Raw genomic sequence first — 27,008 nt, forward strand, 5'->3', positions numbered from 1 at the left:
AACCAAACCTGTTGCCATCCAGTTGATTCTGACTCATAGTGACCCTATAGGACAGAGTAGAACTGCCCCATAGAGTTTCCAAGGAGCACCTGGTGGATTCGAACTGCCGACCTTTTGGTTAGCAGCCGTAGCACTTAACCACTACGCCACCAGGGTTTCCATATATGTATATATATGTGTATAATGATCCTTCCCTCCTTTCTTTCTTCCTCCCTTCCTCCCTTCCTTCCTTTCTTCCTACTTTTCTACCTATGGACATCCAAGACTCTAAGAACTTTCTAAGATTTCTTGAATGTCCGCAACTTGCCACGTCTGTTACTTTGTGGAAGGACTTTCTAAGCAGATAGATGTGGTTAGATGAAGGCACCCCTTAGCTGCCTCTCCTCACCTGCTCACCAAGCCTTCATTCCCTGATCTGAGTGGCACCCACGTTTTCAGGCTGCGAGGAGCCTAGGTGAGCTCTTGTTTGAGGATGTGGGGCCAGCAGACCTGCAACAGAAGCTAACGTCCTTCCCCATGGTACTGGTTCACCACATGGGTTCACTCACTGTTCTTCCCGGCTGGGGGATTTCACGTTGGGAGCACAATGGGACAGGACAAGGGGACTTGAGAATGAAGAGCTGGCAGTTTGTTGATCGGGACTTCAGGGGCACCCTCTCTCTTCCCAGCTTCTTTAGCCATCTTCCTGCTACAGGACCACCTGGCAGCACCTCACTTCTCCCTGCAGGCCAAACTCCTTCAAGACCCGGCACCTCCTCCAGGAAGCCCCTCTGGACTCCCATGTATCCCCTTCTGGGTCCCCAGCATTTTGGCCTGCCCCATTATTTGTCTCCTAGACCCTGGGCCTCTCAAGGATGGGGCCTGTGTCTGACTCCTCCCCTGGCCCAGCCCCAGGCCTGAATTGAGCAGGGGCCTAGTATTGACTTGATGGCAAGGTGTTTTGTTTTTTTTTTGGTTTAGTAAGTGGTTAGGAGCCCTGGTGGCACAGTGGTTAAGCAATCGGCTGCTAACTGAAAGGTTGGTGGTTCGTACCCAGCAGCTGCTCTGTGGGATAAAGATGTGGCAGTCAGCTTCTGTAAAGATTTATAGCCTTCAAAGCTGTGGGTGCTCTTCTCTGTCCTGTGGGGTCATTGTGAGTCGGAATTGACTTGATAGCCATGGGCCCTGATGGCACAGTGGTTAAGAGCTCGGCCGCTAAACCAAAGGTCAGCAGTTTGAATCCACCAGCTGCTCCTTGGAAACCGAATGGGGCAGTTCTGTTCTGTCCTGTAGGGTCACCATGAGTTGGAATTGACTTGACGGCAGTGGGTTTAAGTGGTTTTTGAATGAATGAATGAGTGAATGAGTGAATGCAAACCGGGCCAAATCTTGTCAGAACATATCATAAAATTAGTATGAAAAGACAGACTTCTTTTCTTAAGTGGAGAAAAGTTAAAGTTAAAAGTGAGTTAATAAGTCCATACCTACTTTCCCCATCTCCCAACTCTTAAGCCTCTCACACACCAATGCCGAGTAAAAGGAAAGAGATAAGATGTCTTGAAGTTATTCTAAGGAGCCCTGGTGGTGCAGTGGGAACCTGCCTAGTGGCTCCGCGGGAGAAAGGCCTGGCGATCTGCTCCTGTAAAGATTGCAGCCTAGGAAACCCTATGGGGCATTTGTACTCTGTCATGTGGGGTCGCTGTGCCTCGGTGCCCAGTAACAACAGCAGCAGATGTTTTCCCCATAAGCAGAAGATTCTGTGCAGCCGGGGGATTAGGGCAAGCCTTTGAAATTGGGGGTGTCCTTGAACAGGACCATTCACCACCTGTAGAAGGCAAGGAGGAGGGATACCCCGGGAAGCACATCCCTCCAGAAGGCAGGAAGCAGGTGAGTGCAGCGAGCTGTAGGTGGACGCCCACCATCCTGGACGGACAGGCCCAGGGGCCGCCGCCCTCCCCTGTGGGCCCCCAGCCATGCCCAGCCCCCACGTACTTGCTGGGCATCCCTTGAGAGCCTCCGAGGGCCACCCCGAGGTGGGCGTTTTGAATATTCTCTCATTTCATCCTCAGCCCTGGACGAGGCGTGGTTGTGACGCACATTTCATTCAGTTGTTCAGCTGCCATCAGCTGAGGGCCTATTATGTGCCAGGCTGCATGCTGGCTCTGTGGTCTCACAAGGCCCTGCACTCGGGGTCATGTTCACTGGGGACATATAGTAAACCATAAACAGATGCGCTGGACTATGCTAACTTCTGGGCAGGAAGGAAGCAGGGTGCTGGGACAGGGCACCATCTTAGTTGTCTAGTGCTGCTATAACAGAAACACCACAAGGGGGTGGCTTCAATGAACAGACATTTATTTTCTCACAGTTTACCAAAAACCAAACCTGTTGCCATTGAGTCGACTCCGACTCATAGCAACCCTAGGACAGAGTAGAGCTGCCCCGTAGGGTTTCCAAGGAGCTCCTGGTGGATTCGAGCTGCTGACCTTTTGGTTAACAGCCGAGCTTTTAACCACTGCGCCACCAGGAGTCTGAATTCAGGGCACCAGCTCTAGAGGAAGGCTCTCTCTCTTTCGGCTCTGGGGGAGGGTCCTTGTCCGTTTTCAGCTTCTGTTCCTCTGTTTCTTGGAGATTGCCAGGTGGTGTCAGTCTTCCCCTATTTGTCCTTGCTTCCTTCTATGCCTAAGCTGCTCCTTGTATATCTCAGAAGTGATGGGTTTAAGACACACACTACACCCACAGGGCCTCATTACCTGACAAGGGAAGCCTATTCCCAGCTGCGGTCACAGCCACGTATATACGTTGTTGTTGTTGTGTGCAGTCGATCCCGACTCATAGCGACCCCACGTGACAGAGTAGAACTGCCCCATAGGGTTTTCGTGGCTGTAATCTTTATGGAAGCAGATCGCCAGGTCTTTTTCCCACGGAGCCAGCGGGTGGGTTTGAACCGAGGATCTTTAAGTTAGTAGTATAGCACTTAACTGTTGTGCCACCCGGGCCCCTTCGCAAGTATTAAAAAAAAACCAAAAACCTATTGCCGTCGAGTTGATTCCAACCCATAGCGACCCCATAGGACAGAGGAGAACTGCCCCATGGGGTTTCCGAGGAGCAGCTGGTGGATTTGAATTGCTGACCTCTTGGTTAGCAGCTGAGCTCTTAACCACTGGGCCACCAGGGCTCCTACTTCACAGGTATAGGGGCTAGGATTTACAATATGTATTTTTTGGGGACACAATTCAATCCATAGCAGTCACTGAGGGGACACTTAGGGTGGGGTTCTGTATTTGGGGGGCAAGGAAGCACAAGAAGGAGCCGGTCACCTGTGGCGGGGGGAGGCTTCCAGCAGAGGACGGCTCCTGGCTGCCTTGGAAGGAGCTGGCATTTGATCGACACGGTTGTCCTGTTGTCCACACGGCCGGCTGGGCCGTCAGGGCCTCAGATGACCCCTGTAGCACGTGTCCCCTTGGGCTGTGGTCAGTGGAACCTCTGAGCAGCAGCTGTCCGGATTGCACACCATGTCGGTTGTACATGCGGCTGGTTTGGCTGCTGTCCCCTGCCCGGCCCCCAGCTGTCACGGCGGCAGCTTCTGGGGCCTGCCTGGGCCCTTGGCATCCCTGCCTGCTACTGCCTGGTGCTTCCCCGGGGAAGGAGGGCCTCCCCTTCTCACCCGTCTGTGGTCACCCTGCCTCTCCCCCAGCTGCAGTATCAGGGCGGGACGTGCACCAGGGAGAAGCAGGAGGGGAGAAGCAGAGGGCGCCCCGCTTCCTGCCACAGGATGCTTTTCTTTATCAGCTGGCCCATGAGTGCCACTGTAGCCTGGTGTGCCTGTCCCGGAGGCCCGTCAATGACTCTGCCAAATGGGCTGGCATTTCTATTGGTTGTGACTTGGAGGGTGACCCTGAGAATGGCCCCGTGGACCCTCCGGGGATTTGAAAATGGCTAGGCCGCTCCGGAGAACCTGGAAGGCCACGTGGGAGGATGGTGACATCTGTCAGACCCGGGAGATGTCAGGTGTCTCGGGGACAAAGAGATACAAAGGTTCAGGCCGAGGAGAGGCTTGCAGGGGGCAGCTGTGGTGGAAAAGGCCAGGCCATTAGCACCTCCCTGGCCCCTCCCTGTGAGCCCATTAAATAGCCAGCTGAGCGGATGCTTGGTAGAGGGTCAGCGGAAAAAGATGAAGACCCTCAATGAGATGGATTGACACAGTGGCTGCAACAGTGGGTTCAAACATAGCAACGATTATGAGGATGGGGCAGGACTGGGCAGTGTTTAGTTCCTTTATACGAATGGTCGTCTGGAGTCAGAACTGACTCGACAGCACCTAACAATCACAAGGAGACGGGGTGGGCGCCTTTGAGCCTGGCTCCCTGCCTGAGGCTGCTGCGCTGATCCAGCCCAGAAACCCCTAGCAGAGAAGCGACTTCAGGTCTCGCTAACCGCGGAGTTCTTTGTGCACAAAAGAGTATTCCTTTTAGTGGGTGTGTCGTTAAGAAGCCTCAGTGTCAAGAGAGCCATCTCTGGTGGCCCCGGGGAGAGCTGTGCTTTTACCCACAGCGTCGGTGAGACTCGGCCTGTGTGTGTGGGCCAGACTCGGCCTGTGTGTGTGGGCCAGACTCGGCCTGTGTGCGTGGGCCAGACTCGGCCTGTGCGTGTGTGGGCCAGACTCGGCCTGTGCGTGTGTGGGCCAGACTCGGCCTGTGCGTGTGTGGGCCAGACTCTGCCTGTGTGCGTGGGCCAGACTCTGCCTGTGTGTGTGGGCCAGACTCGGCCTGTGCATGTGGGGGTCAGACTCGGCCTGTGTGCGTGGGCCAGACTCGGCCTGTGTGCGTGTGGGCCAGACTCGGCCTGTGCGCGTGTGGGCCAGACTCGGCCTATGTGTGTGGGCCAGACTCGGCCTGTGCGTGTGTGGGCCAGACTCGGCCTGTGCGTGTGTGGGCCAGACTCGGCCTGTGTGTGTGGGCCAGACTCTGCCTGTGTGTGTGTGGGCCAGACTCGGCCTGTGTGTGTGTGGGCGAGACCTGGTCTGTGCGTGTGTGGGCCAGACTCGGCCTGTGTGTTTGGGCCAGACCCAGCCTTTGTGTATGGGTCAGATGTGGCCTGTGTGTGGGGGGGTCAGACTCGGCCTGTGTGTGGGGGCCAGACCCAGCCTGTGTGTGTTGATCAGACTCGGCCTGCGTATGGGGGCCAGACTCGGCCTGTGTGTGTGCTCGATGCTTGTTCAGCTTGCCTGACTGAGGCGAGCTGTATTGTTGTGTGTGGCCCAGTGCCTGGCACATTCCTTGGGTGGCACAAACAGTTAACACGCTCAGCGGCTAACTGAAAGATTGGCAGTCGAATCCACCCAGAGGTGCCTTGGAAGAAAGAGCTGGCAATCTATTTCTGAAATCAGCCACTGAAAACCCTATGGAGCACAGTTCTACTCTGACACACATGGGGATGCCATGAGTAGGAATTGACAGGATGACAGCTGGTGTGGCTTGGCACGGAGTAGGTGCTCAGTAGAGGCTGGCGTGGTCAGTGAACATCCCAGGCCTTTTGAAAAGACATGGAATACCCGGGGGTGTCTGAGGCTGTATTAGTTTCTTCTCACTTAGTTAGCACAAATGTAGTGGCTCAGACAACACAAATTTATTCTCTTATAGTTCTGGAGGTGAGAAGGCCTGAAATGAAGGTGTTGGCAGGGCTGCATTCCTTCTGGAGGCTCTACGGGAGAATTTATTTCCTTACCTTTTCCTGGTTCTAGAGGCCGCCCACACTCCTTGGCTCGTGACCCGTCCTCCATCTTCCAAGCCAGCAGTGTAGCATCTTCCCGTCTCTCTCTGCTTCCCTTGTCACATGGCCATCTCCTCTGGCACTGACCCTCCTGCCTCCTCCTGTAAGGATCCCTGAGCTTACATGGGCCCAGGATAGTCTACCATCTCAAGATCCTTTGCTAAATCACGTCTGCAGTGGCCCTTTTGCCACGTGAGGTCACTTCACAGGCTCCAGGGATGAGGATGTGGGCATCTTGAGGGGACCATCATTCACATGACCACAGAGGTCCAAAAAAGAGTAGCAGATAAGTCCTATGAGTTGCAAAAAGAAACACCAGAAAGGAATATGAGAGGCGCTGGAACACTTGTCCATTCATTTCTGAATTCACAAGTGTTTATGGGGTGCTCCCCCCACCCCAGGCCAGGCAGTGTGCTGGGAGCTGGGAGGTATGGGGACAGAGCAGGCTGCACGTCTGTCCTTACCAATCTGTGCAGACAGGACCCCTGTAATAACGCATGAGGGAAAAGACGAGTGTGCGAGGGGGCCCTCACCTTGTCTGGGGGCGGGGAGGGACTCTCCCTGTGCCTTTAGCTCCATCCAGCCCGCTTTCAGTACTTTCTGTCCGGGACCCCTGAGGGTCATGAAGGCCTTTTGCTATTGTTGAAATTCAGGGATGGATGGAGCTGTGCTTGGCTGAAGTGCCACGTCGGCTCTTTGAGAATCCAGAGCTGCCAGGACCAGGGGTGCTGGCTTCAAGCCCCCGCCAAGCCTCCAGCTTCTGGAAGGTACCTGTCTCCAAGCGGCCGGATTTGGTCTAGTGTCGCTTGTACAGATGGAGGTGGGACACTAGAGGGCGCTGTCCATCCGGTGTTTTCCTTCCACCGTTCCCTCTGGCTGAGCGTGTCTGGGCCAGGTACACGGTAGAGCCCATGTTTTAATGACTTAATGATTTAACCGTTGTTTTTCTCAGCAGAGCGCATTTGGGCTTCCCTGGATACGACAGGGCATTACTGATCGGATCAATGAATACGAGTTCTCCAGTGCAGGAACCAGTCGAACTTGCTTTGAACTTGCTTTTCTAGACTTATTTTTTCCCACCATCATTTTTCCTTATCAAGTGCGTTTCTCTAGCGCTGTGTAACCGCCTTGGCTCACCGTTTGCTGGAAATGATCAGTGGATTTCGTGGGCTCCTCACATTGGGAGGTGGGGGTGGCACGAGGCCCAGCTTGCCGGCAAATGGCAGGGCTCAGAGGGGCTGATGGCGTTGGCGTTTTGATACTTGTGAGTTGCTGTGGGGTTTCACACCCCGCCCCCACCTTCTGCTTCTAGATTATTTCCCCCTTATCATTAGCTGATGACAGAGTTTAAGCACCAACGTTTAAAATCACGTTGAAGAACGCAGTCAACGCCTGCGTGATTGACAGGTAGAACACACCATCCAAAAATCAAGGAGGCGGACAGTAATCGGCAGCGTGTTGGGTTGATGCAGCCACAGCCGGGGATGGCTAGCACTTTGAAAGGAGGCAGCCGGCGCTTGAGAGAAAACGAGAGGCGAAATGGGACGGCCCTTTATGGGGGCAGGGATGCTTGGCTTCAGGAACGCATGCCGGGCTGTGATCACAGAACCAAAAAAAAAAACACAAACCAGCTGCCATCGAGTAGACTCTGACTCATGGTGACCCCATGTGTGTCAGAGTGGAACTGTGCTCCACAGGGTTCTCAGTGACTGCTTTTTCAGAAGCAGATTGCCAGGCCTTTCTTCCGAGGCACCTCTGGGTGGACTTGAACCTCCAACCTTTTAAGCGCGTTAACTGTCTGCACCACCGAGGGACTCCTGTGGACGTAACCCCCTAAAACCAAACCAAACTAGTTGCCGTGGAGTCGACTCTGGCTCCTGGTGACCCCATGCGGGTCAGGGTAGAACTGTGCTCCCTAGTGTCAGTGTGCCAGTTGGGTGAGTGTTTCATTGTCCCATTCTTTGAGAATCTTTGAATGTACATGGTGGCCTCTCCAGTAGCCGGAACAGCTGCTGAATGAGGCGGCTCCGCACCTCGGCACCCCAGGTAAGGGAGGCTCTGGGGACTCAGGCTCAATTAGGCTGTGTTCCAGTGAGCGACGTTGGAGGTGTCTCCTCCTCACACACAGGGGTGAGCAGGGCATGACCTCTGCCCTCTAGGAGTTTCTTACCTACCAGGAGACAAACACCCAGCATCCCCTGGGCTGTAAACTTGGCGAGGCCCGGGGCTGCGGCTGCGTGTTCCCCGCCGTGCCTCTCGGCCTTGCGAGGCGCCTGGAGCTCTGTGTGGGCTTGTTGGGTGAGGACTTCAAGCACTAGGAACGGCTCCTGCAACCCCAGTGGGTGCTGGTGAGTGGGGACGAGAAGGGGGAGAGACCCAGCATCTATAGAGCAGCTACTTCTCGATATATACTGTTGTCTTAGTTAACCGAGTGCTGCTGTAATAGAAGTACCACAAGTGGGTGGCTGTAATGAACAGAATTTTATTTTCTCACAGTTTAGGAGGCTAGCAGTCCAAATTCAGGGCACCGGCTCTAGGGGAACGCTCTCTGTCTGTGGGCTCTGGGGGAAGATCCTTGCTTTTCAGTTCCTGTTCCTTGGTTCCTTGGTGATCTTCACGTGGCCTGTATCTTGCTCTCCATTTGTGCTTTCTTCTCTGTGCCTGATGCCGCTCTTTTTATATCTCACGCGTGATTGGTTTAAACAACCTACACTGATACGTGCAGCACATTAGCATGCCCTGGTGGCGCAGTGGTTAAGAGCTCGGCTGCTAACCAGAAGGTTGGCAGTTCGAATCCACCAGCCACTCCTTGGAAGTCCTGTGGGACAGTTCTACTCTGTCCTGTAGACTCGCTATGAGTCGGAATCGACTCTACGGCAACGGAGTTTTCGGTTTTTGGAAACCCTGGTGGTGTAGTGGTTAAGAGTTCAGCTGCTAACCAAAAGGTTGGCAGTTCGAATCCACCGGGTGCCCCTGGGAACCCTATGGGGCAGTTCTACTCTGTCCTGTAGGGTTGCTATGAGTTGAAATTGACTCGACGGCAATGGGTTTGGTTTGGTTTACACTGATATGGTCTCGTTAAAGTAACAAAGAAAGTCCCGTTCCCAAATGGGATTGCATCCACAGGTATTAAAAAACAATAAGGACAAAAAATCATTGCCGTCAAGTCGAATTCCAACTCACAGGGATCCTATAGGACAGACTGGAACTGCCCCATAGGGTTTTCAAGGGTGAAAGTCTTTATGGAAGCAGACCGCTACATCTTTCTCCCGAGGAGTGGCTGGTGGGTTCAAACTGCCAACCTTTTGGTTAGCAGTCGAGTGCTTAACCACCGCGCCACCAGGGCTGCTATCTATAGGCACGTTGTTGTTGTTAGGTGCCGACGAGTCAGTTCTGACTCATAGCCACCCTTAGTACAGCAGGATGAAACACTGCCCGGTCCTGCGCCATCCTCACAGTCGTTGCCATATTTGAGCTCATTGTTCCAGCCACTGTGTCAGTCCACCCTATTGAGGGTCTTCCTCTTTTTCACTGACCCTCTACTTTACCAAGCATGATGTCCTTCTCCAGGGACTGGTCCCTCCTGATAACATGTCCAAAGTATGTGAGAAGTCTCGCTATCCTTGCTTTTAAGGAACGTTCTGGCTGTACTTTGTCCAACATAGATCTGTTCGTTCTTCTGGCAGTCCATGGTGTAGTCAATATTCTTTACCAACACCGTAATTTAAAGGCATCAATTCTTCTTTGGTCTTCCTTATTCATTGTCCAGCTTTCCCATGCATATGTGGTAATCGAAAATGCCATGGCTTGGGTCAAGCACACCTTAGTCCTCAAAGTGACATCTTTGCTTTTTAACACAAGTATCAAAACAAAACAAAAAAAACGCTTGCCATCGAGTCGATTCCGACTCATAGGGACCCCATAGGACCGAGTAGAACTGCCCCGTAGGGTTTCCAAGGATTGGCTGGTAGATTTGAACTGCTGACCTTTTCGTTAGCCAATGTAGTTCTTAACCACTGTGCCACCAGGGCTCCGACACGGGTATAGGGGTTAGGATTGACAACATATACTTTCTGGGAGACACACTTTAAACCGTAACAACCATGTTATTACACTAGTTGTCATGAGTTAGCGTATGAATTAGGTCTGATGATCACTCCTTTAAGTGAAGACGCTGTCAAAGACTTAGAGAGTTAGAACGTGCCCGAGGTTACGTAGCCTTTCTGTGATGACCCTCAAAGCCGCCACTCTCGACCATCTGTCTGTCCAGTCCTGACCCTGGGCTAGGGAGACTTGGAGGAGGGGAAGATTCATCTGAACAGGGGCCCAGAAAGAGGGGCGTTAGCTCACCTGGAGGCAGGTGCAGGATAAGGTGCTTGGGGAGGTGGCTCGGTGTGAGCAGCGGCCAGGAGGTGAGCAGGTGCCTGGAGTGGCCCTGAGCTCTTCAGTGGGGCTGAGGCGCGGAGGGCTGTGCCGGCGGGGCTGGAGTCAGGGCTCAGCCGGAGGAGTGGGAGAAGGTGCTAGAAAGGTGGACAGGGCCAGGTGGCAGACAGCCCGAGAGGGAGGGGAGACGTCAGGCTTTGTTTTTGGAGGCCATGGAGGATGAAGACAGGTTGTGGGCGGCGCAGTGACCCAGTGGATCCATGTTCTGGGCACCAAGTCTTGAGATATTAGGGGAGGTGGATTGGAAGAGTGAAAAGAACAGCCAGGACCCCGAGACCCCCTCGGCCGAGGCTAGTGCAGACGCCCTGGCCCAACCTCCTGAGCATTCTACTTCACGCATTCCGAGAGCTCAGCCGAATAAGCTGACCCACTTGGCTTCTGGTCTGCGAGAAGGACCAATCGCGGCTTTTTCTACACGATCAGAAGTCCTTTATGACCAGCCGTCTGGAGGCGCCTCTGTGCCCTGCTTTCTGCTGTATGTGGAAAACCTGACATCCAGCACTCACCTGGAAATCTTTCTTCCCATTATTCTCCTGCCCCTAGACAGTTCGTCTTGCTGAGGTTCTAACGTTTCTCTGATCACCCCGGGGACGAAGGGGAAGAAAAGCTCCGTCTTTCTGGGCTGAGTGGATTCACTGTGTAACAAAACGGAGCAACTGCCAAAGGCAGTCGACTTCTGACCTTCAGCGTTTTGAATGTTTATACTTAGTCACTTTCCGTATTCAGAGGACCTAGTTTTCCCCAAACAGATGACTTCTCCTGTCCTGATGGTATTTTGGATACCTGCAGCAGGTGGCTGGTCCAGCGGCACACGCCGGCCGGTGAGCTTGGCAATGGTGCTTCAGAGGCTGTTGGTTCCGATAAGCATGCTGGGAATGCGTCCGCCGTGTCCTCGCCCTCCACGTGACCGCGTCTGTGGTAATTGGGTTCTTGGTGACCCAAGACTGCCTGGCTAATGTAAGCCTTCACGGAAACCCGCTTTTTCCACCCAATTAAGTGGCTGCAAGTGGAATGTTTGGCAAGCACGTTCTGTTCCCAGTTTTGACTTTATTTCTCTTACCTAAATTCTTTGTGTAGCTCCGTTTTACCTCAGTAAACACGTTTATGATCATTCATTCATTCCGCAAATATTTATCTTATCATGTGCCAGGTTCTGTGCAAGATACAAGGCTATGGTTGTGAACAAGACCCGGCCTATCTGCCCCTCCGTGGGAGTGGTGTGGGGTACCCCACAGCTACCCGGGGAAATAGGGTTTGTAGTTGCCGTGTGCATAGGGAGCTGTTGCAGACCTGGGGGCAGGGACCCTAACTCCACCCGGTGGTGGGAGTTCCGAGAATGATTTCCAGAGGAGATGGGGTTGAACCCGGGAGATAGGGTGGTGTTAACCAGATAAGCTGGAGGGCAGAGCCCCTTGGTGCTACAACCGGTTAATGTGCTCGGCTGCTAACTGAATGGTTGAGGTTCAGGTCCACCCAGAACCACCTCAGAAGAAAGGCCTGGAGATCCACTTCCAAAAAATCAGCCACTGAAAGCCCTGTGGAGCACATTTCTAATCTGATACACATGGGGGCGCCATGAGTTGGGGTCATCTTGACGGCAGCTGGTTGACTGCTTTAAGGTGAAGGGCATTTCAGGTGGCAGGAATAATTGGGGCCAAGGCACAGGGTGAGCCAGAACATGAATGATTTGAACGGCCTCATTGCAAGGTCCATGTGAAAGAGTGGGTGCTGCAGGTAAGAGTCAGCTCATTAGAGATCTTTGGGCCCCACTATTAAGGGTTTAGGGTTTACCTGGAGCTGGTCAGAGCCATGGCAGTGCCCTACGCCAGGGAGTGATGTGGCCAAGATTGCTGCATCAGATGAGACTCTCTCAGCTGGCACATGACAGAAGACATAGTGGTTTAAGAGCAAAATGGAATTCATCGGTGCACTTGAGGGAAGGTCCAGGGGTCGTCGGCTTCAGTCAAGGCTTGATCCAGCACACAGATGATGTCGCTAAACTCTGTTCTCTCCTTCTCTTGGCTCTGTTGACCTGGTGCCTTTACTCTTAGGTTCTCTGGGTGGCGAGATGATGGGGAAGCTCACCCTGCATCCTTTCTGTGCCACGTGCAGTGGGCAGGAGCGCCTGTCTCATTCTGTATCTCTAAAGTCTCACTGTGCTCACTCTAACACTTCACCCGCCATCTCTGAACCCAGGACTATGCTCTGGGAGTGCACTGTGCTGACTGGCTTGGGCCTGGGATGCTGCTTCTTGTTGGGGCTGGGGGCAGAGACCCACTGAAATAGAAGGCCCAAGAGTGATGGAGGGAGGGCCGGTTTCCCCCGAGAAAGGCTGAGTTCTGTTTGACCAGAAGGGCAAATGGAGGCCGAGGAGCAAGTCCACGGTGGTCTCCTGCAGAAGGGGGCGCCTGGGGTGGGGTAAGAGGAGGTGAGAGGTCCCCTGGCCTCCGCTAGGGCAAGGAATCAGCCTGGCCCAGTCCCCTGGGACCAGCCTCGAGGCTTCTACCTCTGTCTTCTGTGCTTTTGCACACGTGTGGGGCCTTTGCTTTCACTCACATTCCCAGAACCAGGTAATCATGGTGGTTCCATGCGGTTGAGGCTGCGCTGAGTTGTCCCTCCTTTGGTCCCATCTTCTAGATTGCTAACTGCACCTCCTTCTTAAGGGCCTTCTGTGTGCCAGGTGCTGGGCTGGGCCGCTTTCCCTATGTTCACTGCCTGCCCAAGACTCTCCACAGTGTGGAGTGCGATGGATTGAATCGTGTCCCCCCAAAATATGTGTTGGAATCGTAACCCCTTACTACACCTGTGGATGTCCTCTTAAATGATCTAATGAGATCACCTCCTATAATGCAGTCTAATGCAATGTAATCAGTTGGTTGACGTCATACCTGGTGGTACAAATAGTCTCTGCTCCACTGCTAACCGACAGGTTGGTGGTTTGAACTTACCCAACAGCCTGGGGATCTGCTTCCATAAAGATTAGCGCCAAGAAAATCCTATGGAGCTGGGGTTGACTCTGTAACACATGGGGTCGCCATGAGTCAGAAGTGACTCGATGGCAATGTTTTTTTGGTGTTTGTAGACACAGAGCTGAGTGTGTCAGATGCAAGTGAGAGTCGCCAAGAACCAAGGAACGCCCTGGGCTACTGACAAGGAAAGAATCAACACAGCCCCGACTCTGTGTTATGGATTGAATTGTGTCCCCCAAAATTATGTGTTGTAAAGCCTAATCTCTATGCCTATGGTAAAATCCCCTTTGGGAATGGGTTGTCTTTGTTATGTTAATGAGACAAGATTACTGTAGGGTGTGTCTTGAGTCAATCTCTTTTAAGATTTAAAAGAGATTAAAACGAGCAAGCAAGGAAACAGAGATGGGGTAAGAGAGCTGTAACGCCACATGAAGATCTCTAAGGAACCAGGAAGCAGAAGCTAAAGAGACAAGGACCTTCCCCTAGAGCTGACAGAGTCCTGAATTCTGACTTCTAGCCTCCTAAACTGTGAGAAAATAAATTTGTTTGTCAAGGCCACCCAAACCAAAAAAAACCCGTTGCCGATTCCAACTCATAGCGATCCTATAGGACAGGGTCGAACTGCCCCATAGGGTTGCTGAGGAGGGGCTGGTGGATTCAAACTGCAGACCTCTGGTTAGCAGCCGAGCTCTTAACCACTGCACCACCAGGGCTCTGTTAAAGCCACCCGCTTGCGGTAATTCTGTTATAGCAGTACGAGGTAACTAAGGCACCCTGATTTGAACTTTTAGCCTCCAAAACTATGAGAAAATAAATTCTTGTTTTTTAAAGCCACCCACTTGTGGTATTTCTGTTACAGCAGCACTAGGAGACAAAGACAGCCTGGGTGCCCAGCCTGGCACGGTGGTCCCTGTGTATTAGATCGGCCGGCTGGTAAGCCTGCAGCTGCCTGATGGGCAGATCGTTAGGTGGGGTCAGTGGCGTCTGCTGCCCTCCTTTGGATTCTGCCTTATTGAAATGCTTACACGTTCATTTGTGCCTCTAAACTTATTTCGTCTTGAGAAATGGCATGGAACCTTGTGCCCCAGCCAAGCAAACCCCATACATCAGATGTTCAAGCTGAGCGATCCTTATGTTTGGGCAACAATAATGGTGCTTTGTCATCCCTGTGCTTCTTGTCAGCACAGCTCAGAAACTCATCTGCAGCCCAGAAATTACAGTGAATTTAACGCACATAAATACACCGAGCTCATTACAGCGACTGGCGTCCTGCGTGACAAGGCCAAAACCCATTCTTCAGTGGCTCAGTGAAGACGGTGGTCGGCCCCGTTCCAGGTGAAGAGGTGCTTTCTTTGAAGTTTTGCTACATGGGTTATTGCAAGCATATTGCAATATTTTCCCATATCGGGGTTAGGAGGGCGGTGCTCTCTGGGGTTGTTAGTTCTTACCGAGCAAGACATTGCCATCCGTCCAATTCATAATCCCCAGAAGTTTTGAGATTGAACCGGGAGTTCATAATCCCCTGGGAGGGGCTGGGCCTCACACTTCAAGGCCTTTACATGGTGATTTTCTTTTAGGCTATAAATAGCTCGCTTCTTTTGAGTTATGACTCTGTAGCTCATTCCAGTAAGGAGCTCCCAGTAAGGAGCTCATTCCAGTAAGTCAACTGATAGGTTGACCGTTGGAACACACCCAGTGGCTCTGAGGGAGAAAGACCTGGGGATCTGCTTCCATGAAGACTCTAGCTTAGAACACCCTACGGGGAGTTCTACTCTGTCACATGGGGTTTCTATGAATCGGAATAGACTCAATGGCACCCAACAACAACAAGCTCATTCTAGGAGACCCTGGGTGTTGCAAATGGTGAAGCAGTGGAGTACTAACCAGAAGGTTGGCAGTTCAGACCCACGCAGGGGCAGCTCTTGAAGTAAGACCTGGCAATCTGCTTCCGAAAGGTCACAGACATTGAAAACTCTATGGAGCGTAGTTCTACTCTGCACACACGGGGATGCCATGTGTTGGAATCAACCCGATGGCAGCTAACAATAAGAAGAAGTGCATTCCCATCACCTTGTCTTTGGATGTCAGAAAAGATGGCCCAGTGGCACCCTCCACCTCCCCGCTTCCCCGCCAGCTGTTGATCTGATGCTGCTCTGTTCTTGTTGTGATCTTATTGGGTCTTATTTGAAGTCTACTGAGCCGTGACCGCTTCCCATGAAGCAAAACTGTCTTTATTTTTAGAAGAACTGCTCTGTTAAGAAGACCTTCATGGCTGATGAATTTAATTCCAATAAATTATAACTTCTGCAAAGCACCTACCCCTCTGAGCGCAGATGGAAGTTGGAAATTCATCGAAAGCTCTCATTTCCCCGGAGGAGGCCTGGAAGACCTTATTTAACAGAGATTTCTGTGCGTTCTGACTAGGAACACACGGTGGCTAACAATCCCTGATTTCCAGGCTCGGGGCTTTTCCCTTCCCCAGCTGGGAGCGGGCTGTGGAGTGAGAACTGAGGCCGGATGTGTGTTTCAGAGTCAACTTGGTTTTCCTGGAAGCTCTGAAGCCCACTCTGTTTCTTTGAGTAAGATCCATTGTAACTACAAGTGGCGGTGTCTTGAAAAGGGCTGATTAAGTGTCCAAAATTAAGGCAGCTGCCCTGCCATTTTCAAGTCCTCCTTCTGATGGCGGGTCTGCGGAAGCACAGCACTTTTGTTGGGGTTCTCTTTGATCCTGCTGAAATCTCTCCACTGCTCTTTTGCTCTGTCTGAAAAGCAGGAAGTGTGTATGTGGTGTACAAAGTCCCCATAGGTGGCAAAGAGTCTCTGCTGTGTTAAAATGACACATTTAGAAAAATGTCGGAAAATAGAGTCTTCACCATTTCCTGAGTCCCTGCAGCGCAGCCCCCACCGTCCTTTTCATCCTTGGCCAGACCACCCGCAGGCAGCATCCCTCCAAGAGTGTCCTGCACCCCAGTCTTCTCAGGGGGTAGGTCATGATCCCCCTTTCTGCCCCAGTCCCCCTTGTGGACTAAGAAGCCAATAAGCTTTTGTGTTTTCAGATCAATGCTTTCCTTACAATAACCTTGCTCTATAAACCAGGCCTCCTTTTAAAGGTGTATTTTCTGAACAATGTCGAAAGAAAAAAAAAGTTGCCAAAAATCCTTTCTGGAAAGAGCCTGGGTATAAATAAAGAAAGAAATGGAACCCTACAAAGAAAAAGATTTAAAAAAGAAGGAAAGAAAATCAAAGACGGAAACGGTGCGTTTGGGCCAAGGTCTAATGGCAGACACTTGGTGAAATGTTTTAAAATGGCCAGGTTTTGGCTTCTAATTCTTTTTGCTCCCTTTATTTATGCTCCTGTAATTCCAAATCAAGAGAGTCTTTAAAAAATCTTGGCTGATCTTTGCTGGAGCGATGGAAAGGGAGTAGGTTTTGGAAACATGCGTTTGTTCATTTGTTCAACAGACACGAAATCCAAACCAAACCTAGTCTGTTGCCATTGAGTTGATTCCAACTCATGGTGACCCTAGTGTGACAGAGTAGAACTGTGCTTCGTAGGGTTTTGTTGGCTATAATCTTTATGGAAGCAGATCACCAGGACTTTCTTCCAAGGTGCTGCTGCTGGGTGGGATTGAACTGCCAACTTTTTGGTTAGTAGCACAGACTTCACCTAGAGCTCGTCTCCTTTAGCTTTGTAATCTCTCTTCTAGGTGTATTTACCCGCATTTTCCAGATGGAAACTGAGGCTTGCCCCAAATCACTCAGCTTATTCATGGCAGAGCTGCATCTGAAACCACCATCCTGATTCCAGAGTTCTCAGCCCACTGTTGTGCTGCCTCCCCACGTGTTCTTCAGGACCCACTGTGTGCCAGGAGCTGAGTTAGCGTTGGTGCGGGGAGACAGTCCAGAAAAAGCTGGTTGCAGGGATGTGTGACTCGAGGTAGGAGGGAGCACTCAGGAGGGCTTCCTGGAGGAGGTGGCCAGTAAGCTGAGGCTCGACTGCGGGTGGTACTTGCTGGGCACAGCAAGGGGCAAGACCAGGTAGAACTAGATTTGGTCCTGACTCTGGGGCTCACTGGTGGTGTGAACCCGGTGGCTTCATATCTAATGGGTCAGGGCCCAGCCTCTCCCCCACAGACTCGTTAGGAGAGTAAATGAGTGAACTACATAGAAAGTGCCTTCACATAGTAGGTGCTCAGGAAATGTTAGTGGTCTTCTGCCCCCTTCCCGTGGACAATCAGGAGTATAGGCCAGGTGGTACAAAACGAACAAAAGGTTAAGCACTCGGCTGCTACCCTAATCCACCCAAAGGCACCTCGAGAGAAAGACCTGGAGATCTGCTTCTGAAAAATCAGCCACTGAAGACCCTGTGGAGCACAGTTCTACTCTGACACACATGGGGTCGCCATGAGTCGGAATCACCTTGATTGCAGGTGGTACTGGTTCCCTGCAGCCAGAGGTTGCAAACTGCTGGCCCCTGGATGACCCACAGAATTTGAATTATTTGCCCACATTTATTAATTGGGAGATTCCACACACACTCCACATTTCCAGCTTTTCTTAAAACACAAAAACAAAAACAAAAGGTCCTCCTCCTCCAGGAAGCCCTCCTGGGTGCTCTCTCATATTTCAGGCTCCTCCCCCTTGCCCAGCTCTTTCCTAGACCCCCACCTTGGCTGAGCTGAGGAGTGGCCATCCCTAAAGAGACAAAGCTGTAGCAAAGGGACACACCTTACGTTTCTCTTCTAACTTGGCCTCCTCTCTCCCACTCACCCTCCTGCTATTTTTCCAGCCCTGTCTCTACTTTGTGGCGCCAGAAGGTGACCTGTTTGGCCCAGTGGCAACTTGTAGGCATCAGTTCCCAAGTGGTTGACATGAGGTTCCATTCTGGGTTTAGCGTGGGCTGAGGCGCTCTTCTGAAATCGGCAGCAGGCACTCAGGAAAACCAGGGGCCACGTTTCCCATAATCACCGGTCTCATGAAATCGGCCCCCAGGCAAAACGCCACCCGTGAGGTTTGCCAGCCCTGCCAGCCAGCATATCAGTCTCCGTTCTCTGTGACTCAGCACAGCCGGCATTTCGCATCTTTGAAGTGTTTGTCTGCTGGCAAATGGACCAGTACTTTAAAACCCCAAACATTCCTGGGATTAGCTGAAGCCGCTAAGCTGGCAGCGTGAGCGCGGGAGGAAGCCCGGGTTCAAGAGGCGTCCTCCTTCCAGAATTCGGACTGATCCTGTGAAGACCATAATCAGATCTGGACGAAAGGCTCCTCGGTGAAGAGGATCCAGGCTTCAGAAACAGCAAGCCCAGTGGGGCGTCTCTCTAACCCTCTCCGTCCAGCATCACAATCATGTGGCCACCAGGTTGGTCCTCAGGTGATACCCTCCAACCTGGCTTCCCATGCTCTGTACAGACCCCAAACGCACTTTTCCAGACTCTTGCCGCCCCCTCCAGGCAGCCTTTCCTGGTGCTCCCAGGGATGCGGGCCCCCGCCCCTCTGTCCCCCGCAGCCCTTGGTGGTACCTCTCTTGGAGCTGTATCACAGCAGTTTTCATCCTTCTGTTTGCAAAGTGCATGCTCTGAGCCCGGTGCTGAGCACTCACCATCTCATTTAAACTCTGGGAGGGAGTGATTGCTGTCATCCCACATTGCAGACGGGCACACTGAGGCTCAGCCCGGTGAACCTCTCAGGCACAGGTCTGGGCTCTTAACAGTGTGCTGTGTGGTCAACTGGGCTGCACCCTCCTCCCCCCTCCCCCTTTCCTCCTCCTTCTCCCCCTCCTCTCTCTCCTCCCCTCTTCCCTCTCCCCTCCCCCTTCTCCTTCTTCCCCTCCTCCTTCTCCCTCCCCTTCTCCTTCTTCTCCCTCCCCTCCCCCTTCTCCCTCCCCCAGTCCCCCTCCCCACTCCTTGTCTCTGTCTTTGCTTCCCGCAGTTTCATACATAACAACCCCTTCGGAATGTGTTGTCGACTGGGGAGCCCGGCCTACTTTAGTGAGCGCCTTTCTATTTATTCAGGTTGTGCAATCCCAGCCCTGTTTAGTATTGTCTTTGATGTTCAAGGATGGTGTGGAAATTTCTCTTGTTTTTATGTGACCCAGTTTCCATCCTTTGAAAGCATTGTTCGCCTCTCCTTCCCATTGAGTCTCTAAAGTCAAGGCCGTAGGTAGCATCTCCCAATCTCCCCAGCCTCCTTTCCGCCCCCCACCAGGGCCTGGCATCTGTCTGGCGTCTAGGTGAGTGGCTGGCGTCTAGGTAAGTGCCTAGTGTGTGAAGCACTCTTCATCTTCCTGGCAGGTGTTCTGGGTTCATTGTCAAAACATACCTGCCTGGCTCACCTGAGCCATGAAACCAACTGCACCACCCTTTGTGTGTATGAACGTGGTCTTTTGTTCTTCCTTGGATTGATTTAGTCAACACAACCATCTCGATGGCCTTGACCTGAGGGAAGCACCAGGCCTCCCCTGTCCTCTTACGGGATGTTAGCCAGGCAAATGGGACTTGGGAGTCCACCACTTTCCCAAGACACCTTTTTCACCAAGGCTATTATATACATGGAGCCCCTGGGTGATGCAATTGGCTAAGCACTCGGCTGCTAACCGGAAGGTTGGTAGTTCAAACCCACCCAGAGACTGCTTGAAAGAAAGCGCTGGCTATCTACTTCTGAAAAATCAGCCATTGAAAACTCTATGGAGCACACTTCTACTCTGACACACGTGGGGTCACCATACATCAGAACTGACTTGATGGCAACTGGGTTTTTTGTTGTTGTTGTATACATGAAGATTTTGGTAAAAATCACCTTTTCCTCCTTCCTTTTTCTGCCTTCTAAGGTTCTTGGTTGTTTAAAATACTCTTAGAGGCTAGTTATTTAGTCATAGCTGAAATTTGGCCTCTGATTTCTAAACTGGCCTGAGTGGCCCATGGGGACTCTTTGGAATGTTTTAGGGAGGTGGGATAGAGGAGTTTCAAAAACCTACGTATTCATCATTTACACAGTTATTTAACGTGTCTGCTGCTTGCACAGAGTTAAGCTAAGTGTTCGGAGGATGAAACGATGAGTAGCGCAGAAGGTGTGTTCCTAGGACACGCACTGTCAGCTGTGCGTACAGCTAATGGCAGGGCCAGCTTTCAGACTGGGATGCTAGGTGTGTCCCGGGCTCTACTGCCATCGATCTATGTGATGGGCAGAGGACGGTCGTCCCCAAAGCTGGTACTATACCAAGAGACCCCCGTCCCCTGTGTGCCAGGCTCCAGGCTGGGGACTTGGCATTCATAGTCTCATTCAGTTCTTCCAAGCGCCCTGATGTTTGACATTATTAATCCCAAGTGACACGTGGGGAGACAGGCTCAGAGAGGTTAAGGGGCCTTGCCCAGGGGTCACAGTCAGCAAGGGTGGCTACCTGCTCCAAAGCCATCATGCTGTAACCCCTTGCTACTTAATCACCTGCTACTTGGAGACCAGGTGCCCAGAATTTGAGGTGTTGCAGGTTTGAGGTGATTGCAGTATTGAAACAGGAAGTAGGTTTTCACCTCCAAAAATGTTGCATTGAGGGTAACGATTGTCTCAGTTACCTAGTGTTGCCATAGCAGAAATATACCACAAGTGGGGGGCTTCAGGAACAGAAATGTGTTGTCTCACAGTTTTTGGAGATTGGAAGTCCAAATCAGGGTACTGGCTCTAGGAGAGTGTCCCTCCTTGTCTCTTTCAGCTTCTGGTAGCCCCAGGCATTCCTTGGTTCTGGATGGTTTTGCACTTGGTGTCTTCCCTTGTATGTGTGTCTCTGTGTCTATTCTGTTCTTTTCATAACTCAGGAGTGATTAGGTTTAGGACCCACCCTACTACGGTATGACATGATTAACATAACAGATGAGAACTATTTCCAAACAAGGTCACATTCACAGGTTCAGGGGTTAGGACTTCAAGAAAACTGTTGTAGGGGGCAGAGTTCAATCCATAGCAAGTATGCTTCAACAGACTGGGCTCAGCACTCGTCACTGGAGACTGGTGATGGTCAGGGCGGGTTTTATAGCTTGTGATCAGGGATGGTGACCCAGGGGTTCTCAGCCAGGGCTGTAAAAAGGAACAGAGGGCTGAGCCCCACCCTACATGCAATGAATCTGATCTGTGGGGCTGAAGCCTGGAATCCAGTGGAACCTGGGGCTGAAAACAATGGCTACAGGCCATTAAGAAGAAATACCATGTCAAAAGGGTGAGAGTGTTAGACCCCTGATATTTTCATGGGCTGTTGTTGCTCTCTGGTTGATGTGATCCATGGCACTCAAGACATTTTCTTGGCACGTCTCTTTTGTTCAGGTAGGCAGGAATCATTTCTGCTACCATGGGGTCCATATTATGTTTCTATCATGTATCTTGCTGAACCCTACAACTTTTCAGTACTCTCTGTGCCCCAATTTATGTACAATTGAGTGCTCCCTAGACAGAATGTCATGGTATATCCACTTCTAAGCATCCGGGTTCATTTTCTTAGATTCTGTTGCATGTTCCAATGGTCCTAACCCTGGGTATTACCCTTTGTTTGATTTCTGTCCTCATGAATGTGGTCATTGACAGTTCAAGGACTGGACTTACTTGCACACTTGTCAGGTGTGCATCTCACGTCCAATGTGTAGGACGAAGCTCTCCAGGGGAGGGAACGGGAGGGGGGGAGGGGTTGTTAGTTGCTGTTGAGTCAGCTCCGACTCCTGGCGACCTTCTGTATAACAGAACAAAAAGTTGCTTGGTCCTGTACCATCTTCTTGATCTTTGATATGTTGGAGCCTATTACTGGGGGCTCAGTTATTGAGCCCATTATTGAGTCCATCTCATTGAGGGCTGTTCTTGTTTTCACTGACCCTCTACTGCCCTCTAGTTACCCAGTGTTGCCATAACATAAATATACCACAAGTAGATGGCTTTCCTGATGACATGTTTTTCCTGATGGTCTTTCTTAATGACATGTACAAAGTAGCAAGATGAAGTCTTGCCATCCTTACTTCTAAGGAGAATTCCAGTTTTATTTCTTCTAAGACGGATTTGTTCTTCTGGAAGTCCACAGAATATTCAGTATCCTTCACCAACACTCCACTTCAAATGTGTCAATTCTTCTTCTGTCTTCTTTTTTTATTGTCCAGCTTTCACATACATATGAGGCAATTGAAAAGACCATGGCTTGGGTTGGGCACGCCTTAGTCATCAAAGTGACATCTTTGCTTTTTAGAACTTTAAAGAGGTCTTTTGCAGCAGATTTGCCCAATGCAATATATCGTTTGATTTCTTGACCGCTGCTTCCATGGGCATTGATTGTGGATCCAAATAGAATGAAATCCTTGACGACTTCAACTTGAAAACCTTGTGGATAACAACAAAGGGGAGGAAGTCCTCCACTGTTTTCAGACTCTGTTGCTGTGGTCTAAGCTTTGTTTGCCTCAGCAACCTCAGGCAGATCTGGAGACATCCGGAGGCTTTGATTTGTTACTCGTGTGTTCCAAAGAGCAGTGAACGCAGACTGGCAGGGCTTGGCGGGAATCGAGAGGCGTTTGGAGAGCGGGAAGAATTGCAGGATGTATTCTAAGTTCACAACATTTTCCTTCGGACTATTTCTGGGCAACACGCCATTTAGAAATGTTTGTTAAATGCTTAAAAAGCAGCAGTTGATTTTCATCTGTTTCCACAGCCAACACGTGAGGCCACGGTATTCTATTTGCGCTAACCTGTTTTTTCTTTCTCTTTTTGCTTGGCAGTGAGTGACCTCCAGGAAGAAGGCAAAAATGCCATCAACTCATCGCTGTCCCCTGCCTCGGTGGATATTCACCCTGAAGATACCCTGCTAGGTACTATTTGTTCTTCCAGCTCCTTGTCACGAGATGGTAAAGCATCCACAGCATTAGCTCGGTGTTGGGGAGGCTGACAAGCGGTGCTCTTTTGAGCAGACATCATACTGGGTGGCATTTGAGCGTACAGGCACTCAAGCTTAAGGTCATGTTTAGAAAATTCTGTAGGAAATAAGTGAGGCTTCCCTTGTAGGTTTCTGCCCCTATTTCTGGGTAGGTTAGAGTTGCTCCAAGGCCTGGATCTTGCTGGGGGGGTCGGGGGGTGGGAGGAAGGACCGCCAAGTGGCTACGACCTCCCACACCCACTACCTTGGAGTCATGTCACAGTCCAGCACTAATGAGATGACTACCAGATACATTTTCCTTAAAGTGTATTTTGGATCCGATCAATCTGGAAGGCCTTTCTGGAACATTCCATTAATTTCCAAACCCTGGTTCAAAGGGAAGTCCCAGTTGATCCCTTTCTTGTGGTTTCCACCCCAAGGCCAGGCCAGCAAGAGGCTGCGGAGAGGAAACACAGACACAGGTCCACCCTGGCCGACCCCAAATCAAGTACTGGCCATGCTCCGAGGTTCCATTGGGTCTTTGGAAGCTTATTTCATTCCTCTTGGAAGACTGTAACTCTTTATTGTTGTCGTTGATTGTTTTTAGTCCAACTGAAGTTGTTTTCCAGGCAGCCGTTCCTTGGTGAGCCCCTCCAGGGTTTGGAAGTTGACCTCCTGTGGTTAATGGACTTTACAGCAGGGTGTCTCAACCCTCAGCACTATTGACATTTGGGGCCAGGTAATTCTTTAGTGGAGTCTCTGGGTGTTGCCAACAGTTAACATGCTTGGCTGCTGACTGAGAGGTTGGAGGTTCAAGTCCACCCAGAGGTGCATTGGAAGAAAGATCTAGCCATCTATTTGCAAAAAGCATCCACTGAAAACCCTGTGGTGAACAGCTCTACTCTGACACACGTGGGGTCGCCATGGTCGGAGTCGACTCAAGGGCAACTGATTTGTGTTTTCTGGTTTAGTTCTCTAGGGTGGGGACAGCTGTCCTGTGCATCGTAGGATATTTGATGGCATCCCGGGACTCCACTCTCTTGATGCCCTTAGGTCGTCAGCAGTTCAAATCCACCAGCTGCTCCCCTGAGTTGTGACCACCAAAATGTCTCCAAAAAAAAGCTACCAAAACCAGTTGCCATCGAGTCAACTCCAGCTCATGGCGACCCCGCACGTGTCAGAGTAGAACCGTGCTCTGTGGTATTTTTAGCGGCTGATTTTTTGCCAACCTTTCAGCTAGCAGCTGAGCGTGCTAACTGCTAACCATTTGCCCCACCCAGGGACTCCAGAATGTCTGCAGACATTGCCAAATGTTGTCTGGGGTGCCTAACTGCTCCTAGCTAGAACCACTAATTTAGACCAACAGAAGCTCTGGGAAATAGGAGATTTATCTTAGACGTTATGCCAGGCTCTTACTTTGTATATAACATCTTGAACATCCCCTTCCTTGGACCCTCACCTTCTTCCACTTACTGTCTGTCTTGGTCTGGGTTTTCTTGTGGAGCAAAACCAGTGAAGCATATGTAAACGTATATAGAGACATTTACTTCAAGGAAATGGCTCACGCAATTGTGGGGGCTGGCAAGTCCCAAATCCATGGGTCAGGTGACAGGCTGAAGACCTCTCCTGGCTCACGGGGTTGCAGGGCCTGATGAACCCACAATATGCAGTCAGGTGGCAGACTGGAGGCTTCTTCTGGCTCATGGGATTGTGGGGCTTGGTGAATCCAAGATCTACAGGTCAGGGGATAACCTAGAGACTTCTTTAGGCGTATGTCCCAGGAACTGGAGGTCAGGAGACAAGAGGAGTGCAGGGTCAAGAAAGATGGAGCTTTGCCAGAACATCCATGTATATACTGGAGGCAGGCCACATCCCCAAGGAAACTCCCCTTTCAATTGATTGGGGGCTCATATCAGATCACAAAATGGAAGGTGATTACATTGTGTTTGCCAAACCACTGAGAATCAGCCTAGCCAAGGTGACATACAACATTAACCATCACATTATCTTTCTGCAATAGCTTCTCTTTGGGGGTAAGTCGGCCACCTGTGGTTGGCTCCATAAGGATCACTGGCTGCTGAGGCTTGAGTGACCTTGGTAAGGGCTGGCCAGGCCAGCACCCAAAGGTGGGTGCACCCAGGGTTCCTGGGGCAGCGACACTTATATCCTGGCACTCACGGGAGCACTTTCTGCAATCCACAGCATCTCGTTGCGTTTCTGAGCTCACTGTCAGCGGGTTTGGGAGCACTCCCAGCAGGATCCCCAAGGTAGAGTCTTTAAGCAAAGAAATAGTGAGAATTCATTAGAATTAAATGAATTTGGGGAATAGTTGTACAGTGCTATACTCTTTATAGGAGCTGTAGTGGTGCAGTGGTTAAGTGTTGGGCTGCTAACCGAAAGGTTGGCAGTTCATATCCTCCAGCCACTCCTTGGAAATCCTGTTGGGCAGTTCTACTCTGTCCTTTAGGGTCTCTATGAGTCGGAATTGACTTGATGGCAATGGGTATGTATACTCTTCATAAAGTCCCTTTTGAATATATTTAATCTCATTTAGCCTCAAAAGGAATACTCATAGTTAACATTGAGAATCCACTTCACGTTTCCACTCATTCATTTCCCCTGCCAGTGACCCTTATCCCCATTTTACAGATGAGGACATTGAGGCATAGAGAAGCTAAATCACGTGCCTGTGGCTTCTCAGCTCATAAGTGGGGAACTGGGATTCAAACCCAGGCATTTTGCCTCGAGAGCTGGGGCTTGTCTCCATTGCACCGGGTTCTCATGGTTCCGTACAGCAAACCCTCCTCATGGGAGATGTGGACTGACTCTTTCCACTTCAACATATCAGACATTTTCCATCTCGTCATAAACACACCAGTTCTTACTAATAGTGGCTGCAGGGCTGCTGAGGCTGTTTATGTACAACCTCATGGGATTTGTTGAGACAAGGAAGGATCTTCCACTTGAATTTTCAGAGAGAGCATAACCTTGCCAACATCCTGAATTTGAACTCCTAGCCTCCAGAACTGTGAGACAATACATTTTGGTTCTTATAAGCCACCCAGTTTTGGCATTTTGTTATGGCAGCCTAGTAGGAAGCTAAGACAGCTTAGTTTGGAGGGTTAGGGTCATGGTTTCATCGGACATCCCAGTTAGCCTAATGACGTATTTAGTGCTTCTGTTTTGCCTCCTGGTTCATTGCATAGTGCCTGGGGTCTTGAAAGCTTGCAAGCTGCCATCCAAGGCACAACAATTGGTCCCTATTTGCCTGGAACAACAGAGGAAGCAGGAGAGTCAGGAATAGGAGGAGGATATGGAATGTGTGGCTAATGGCCTCCATGAACAACTGCCTCCTTTGCCATGAGACCAGAACTAGATGGTGCCCAGCTACCATTACTGACTGAACATTTTGATTAAAGATTCTGTAGAAGAATCCTGATCAAAAGGGAGAAAATGCAGAACAGAATTTCAAATTCTCATGGAGTCCAGAATTTCTGGAGCCATTGAGGCTGAGTGAATCCCTCAAACTATTGCCCTGAGATAATCTTTAGACCTTAAACCAAAAATATCCCCTGAAGTCTTCTAAAAACCAAACAGTAGTTTAGCTTAACTAGTAAAGAATGTCTTCCTTGAACATTGTGCTCTTTTAAAGAACTATCTCTATATGGGATCAAATTGACAACGGCAACTCGAAAGATTAGATAGGACGCTTAGGGGGCAGTGAGTTAGATTAACGATGGAGGAGTAATTTGGAAAAGGAGGATGAGAATGGTTGCACAATGTGAAGAATGTGATCAATCGTACTGAATTGTACATGTAGAAATTGTTGAATTGGTGTATATTTTGCTGTGTATATTCTCAAAAACAACAAAAAAATAAAATAAATTATTAAAATAAAATGGCTGCAAGGAACGTCATGGTGTACGAAGCTTTGCCCACACATCAGATTCTGAGCAGGGAACGCTTTTTAGGCC

General features: G+C 50.6%; 1 protein-coding gene across 5 annotated transcripts in view; it reads left to right on the top strand.

Moving 5' to 3' along the window:
- Window positions 1-27,008, top strand: part of PARVB (parvin beta) — a 117,142-nt gene that overhangs the window by 16,960 nt on the left and 73,174 nt on the right. For 4 of the 5 annotated variants that reach the window (XM_023734609.1, XM_023734607.1, XM_023734605.1 and 1 more), the window contains exon 2: window positions 22,901-22,990. Coding sequence is in view for 4 of the 5 variants with exons in the window: in XM_023734607.1 (XP_023590375.1) it covers window positions 22,901-22,990 (90 nt within the window). In the remaining variant the exon portion in view is untranslated. Of the gene's footprint in view, window positions 1-18,242; window positions 18,523-22,900; window positions 22,991-27,008 lie in introns of those variants that run through there. The other variant, XM_023734608.1, reaches the window with a different exon arrangement.

The sequence above is a fragment of the Trichechus manatus genome, unplaced genomic scaffold (genome assembly GCF_000243295.1).
Source record: "Trichechus manatus latirostris isolate Lorelei unplaced genomic scaffold, TriManLat1.0 scaffold00069, whole genome shotgun sequence".
Taxonomy (NCBI): domain Eukaryota; kingdom Metazoa; phylum Chordata; class Mammalia; order Sirenia; family Trichechidae; genus Trichechus; species Trichechus manatus.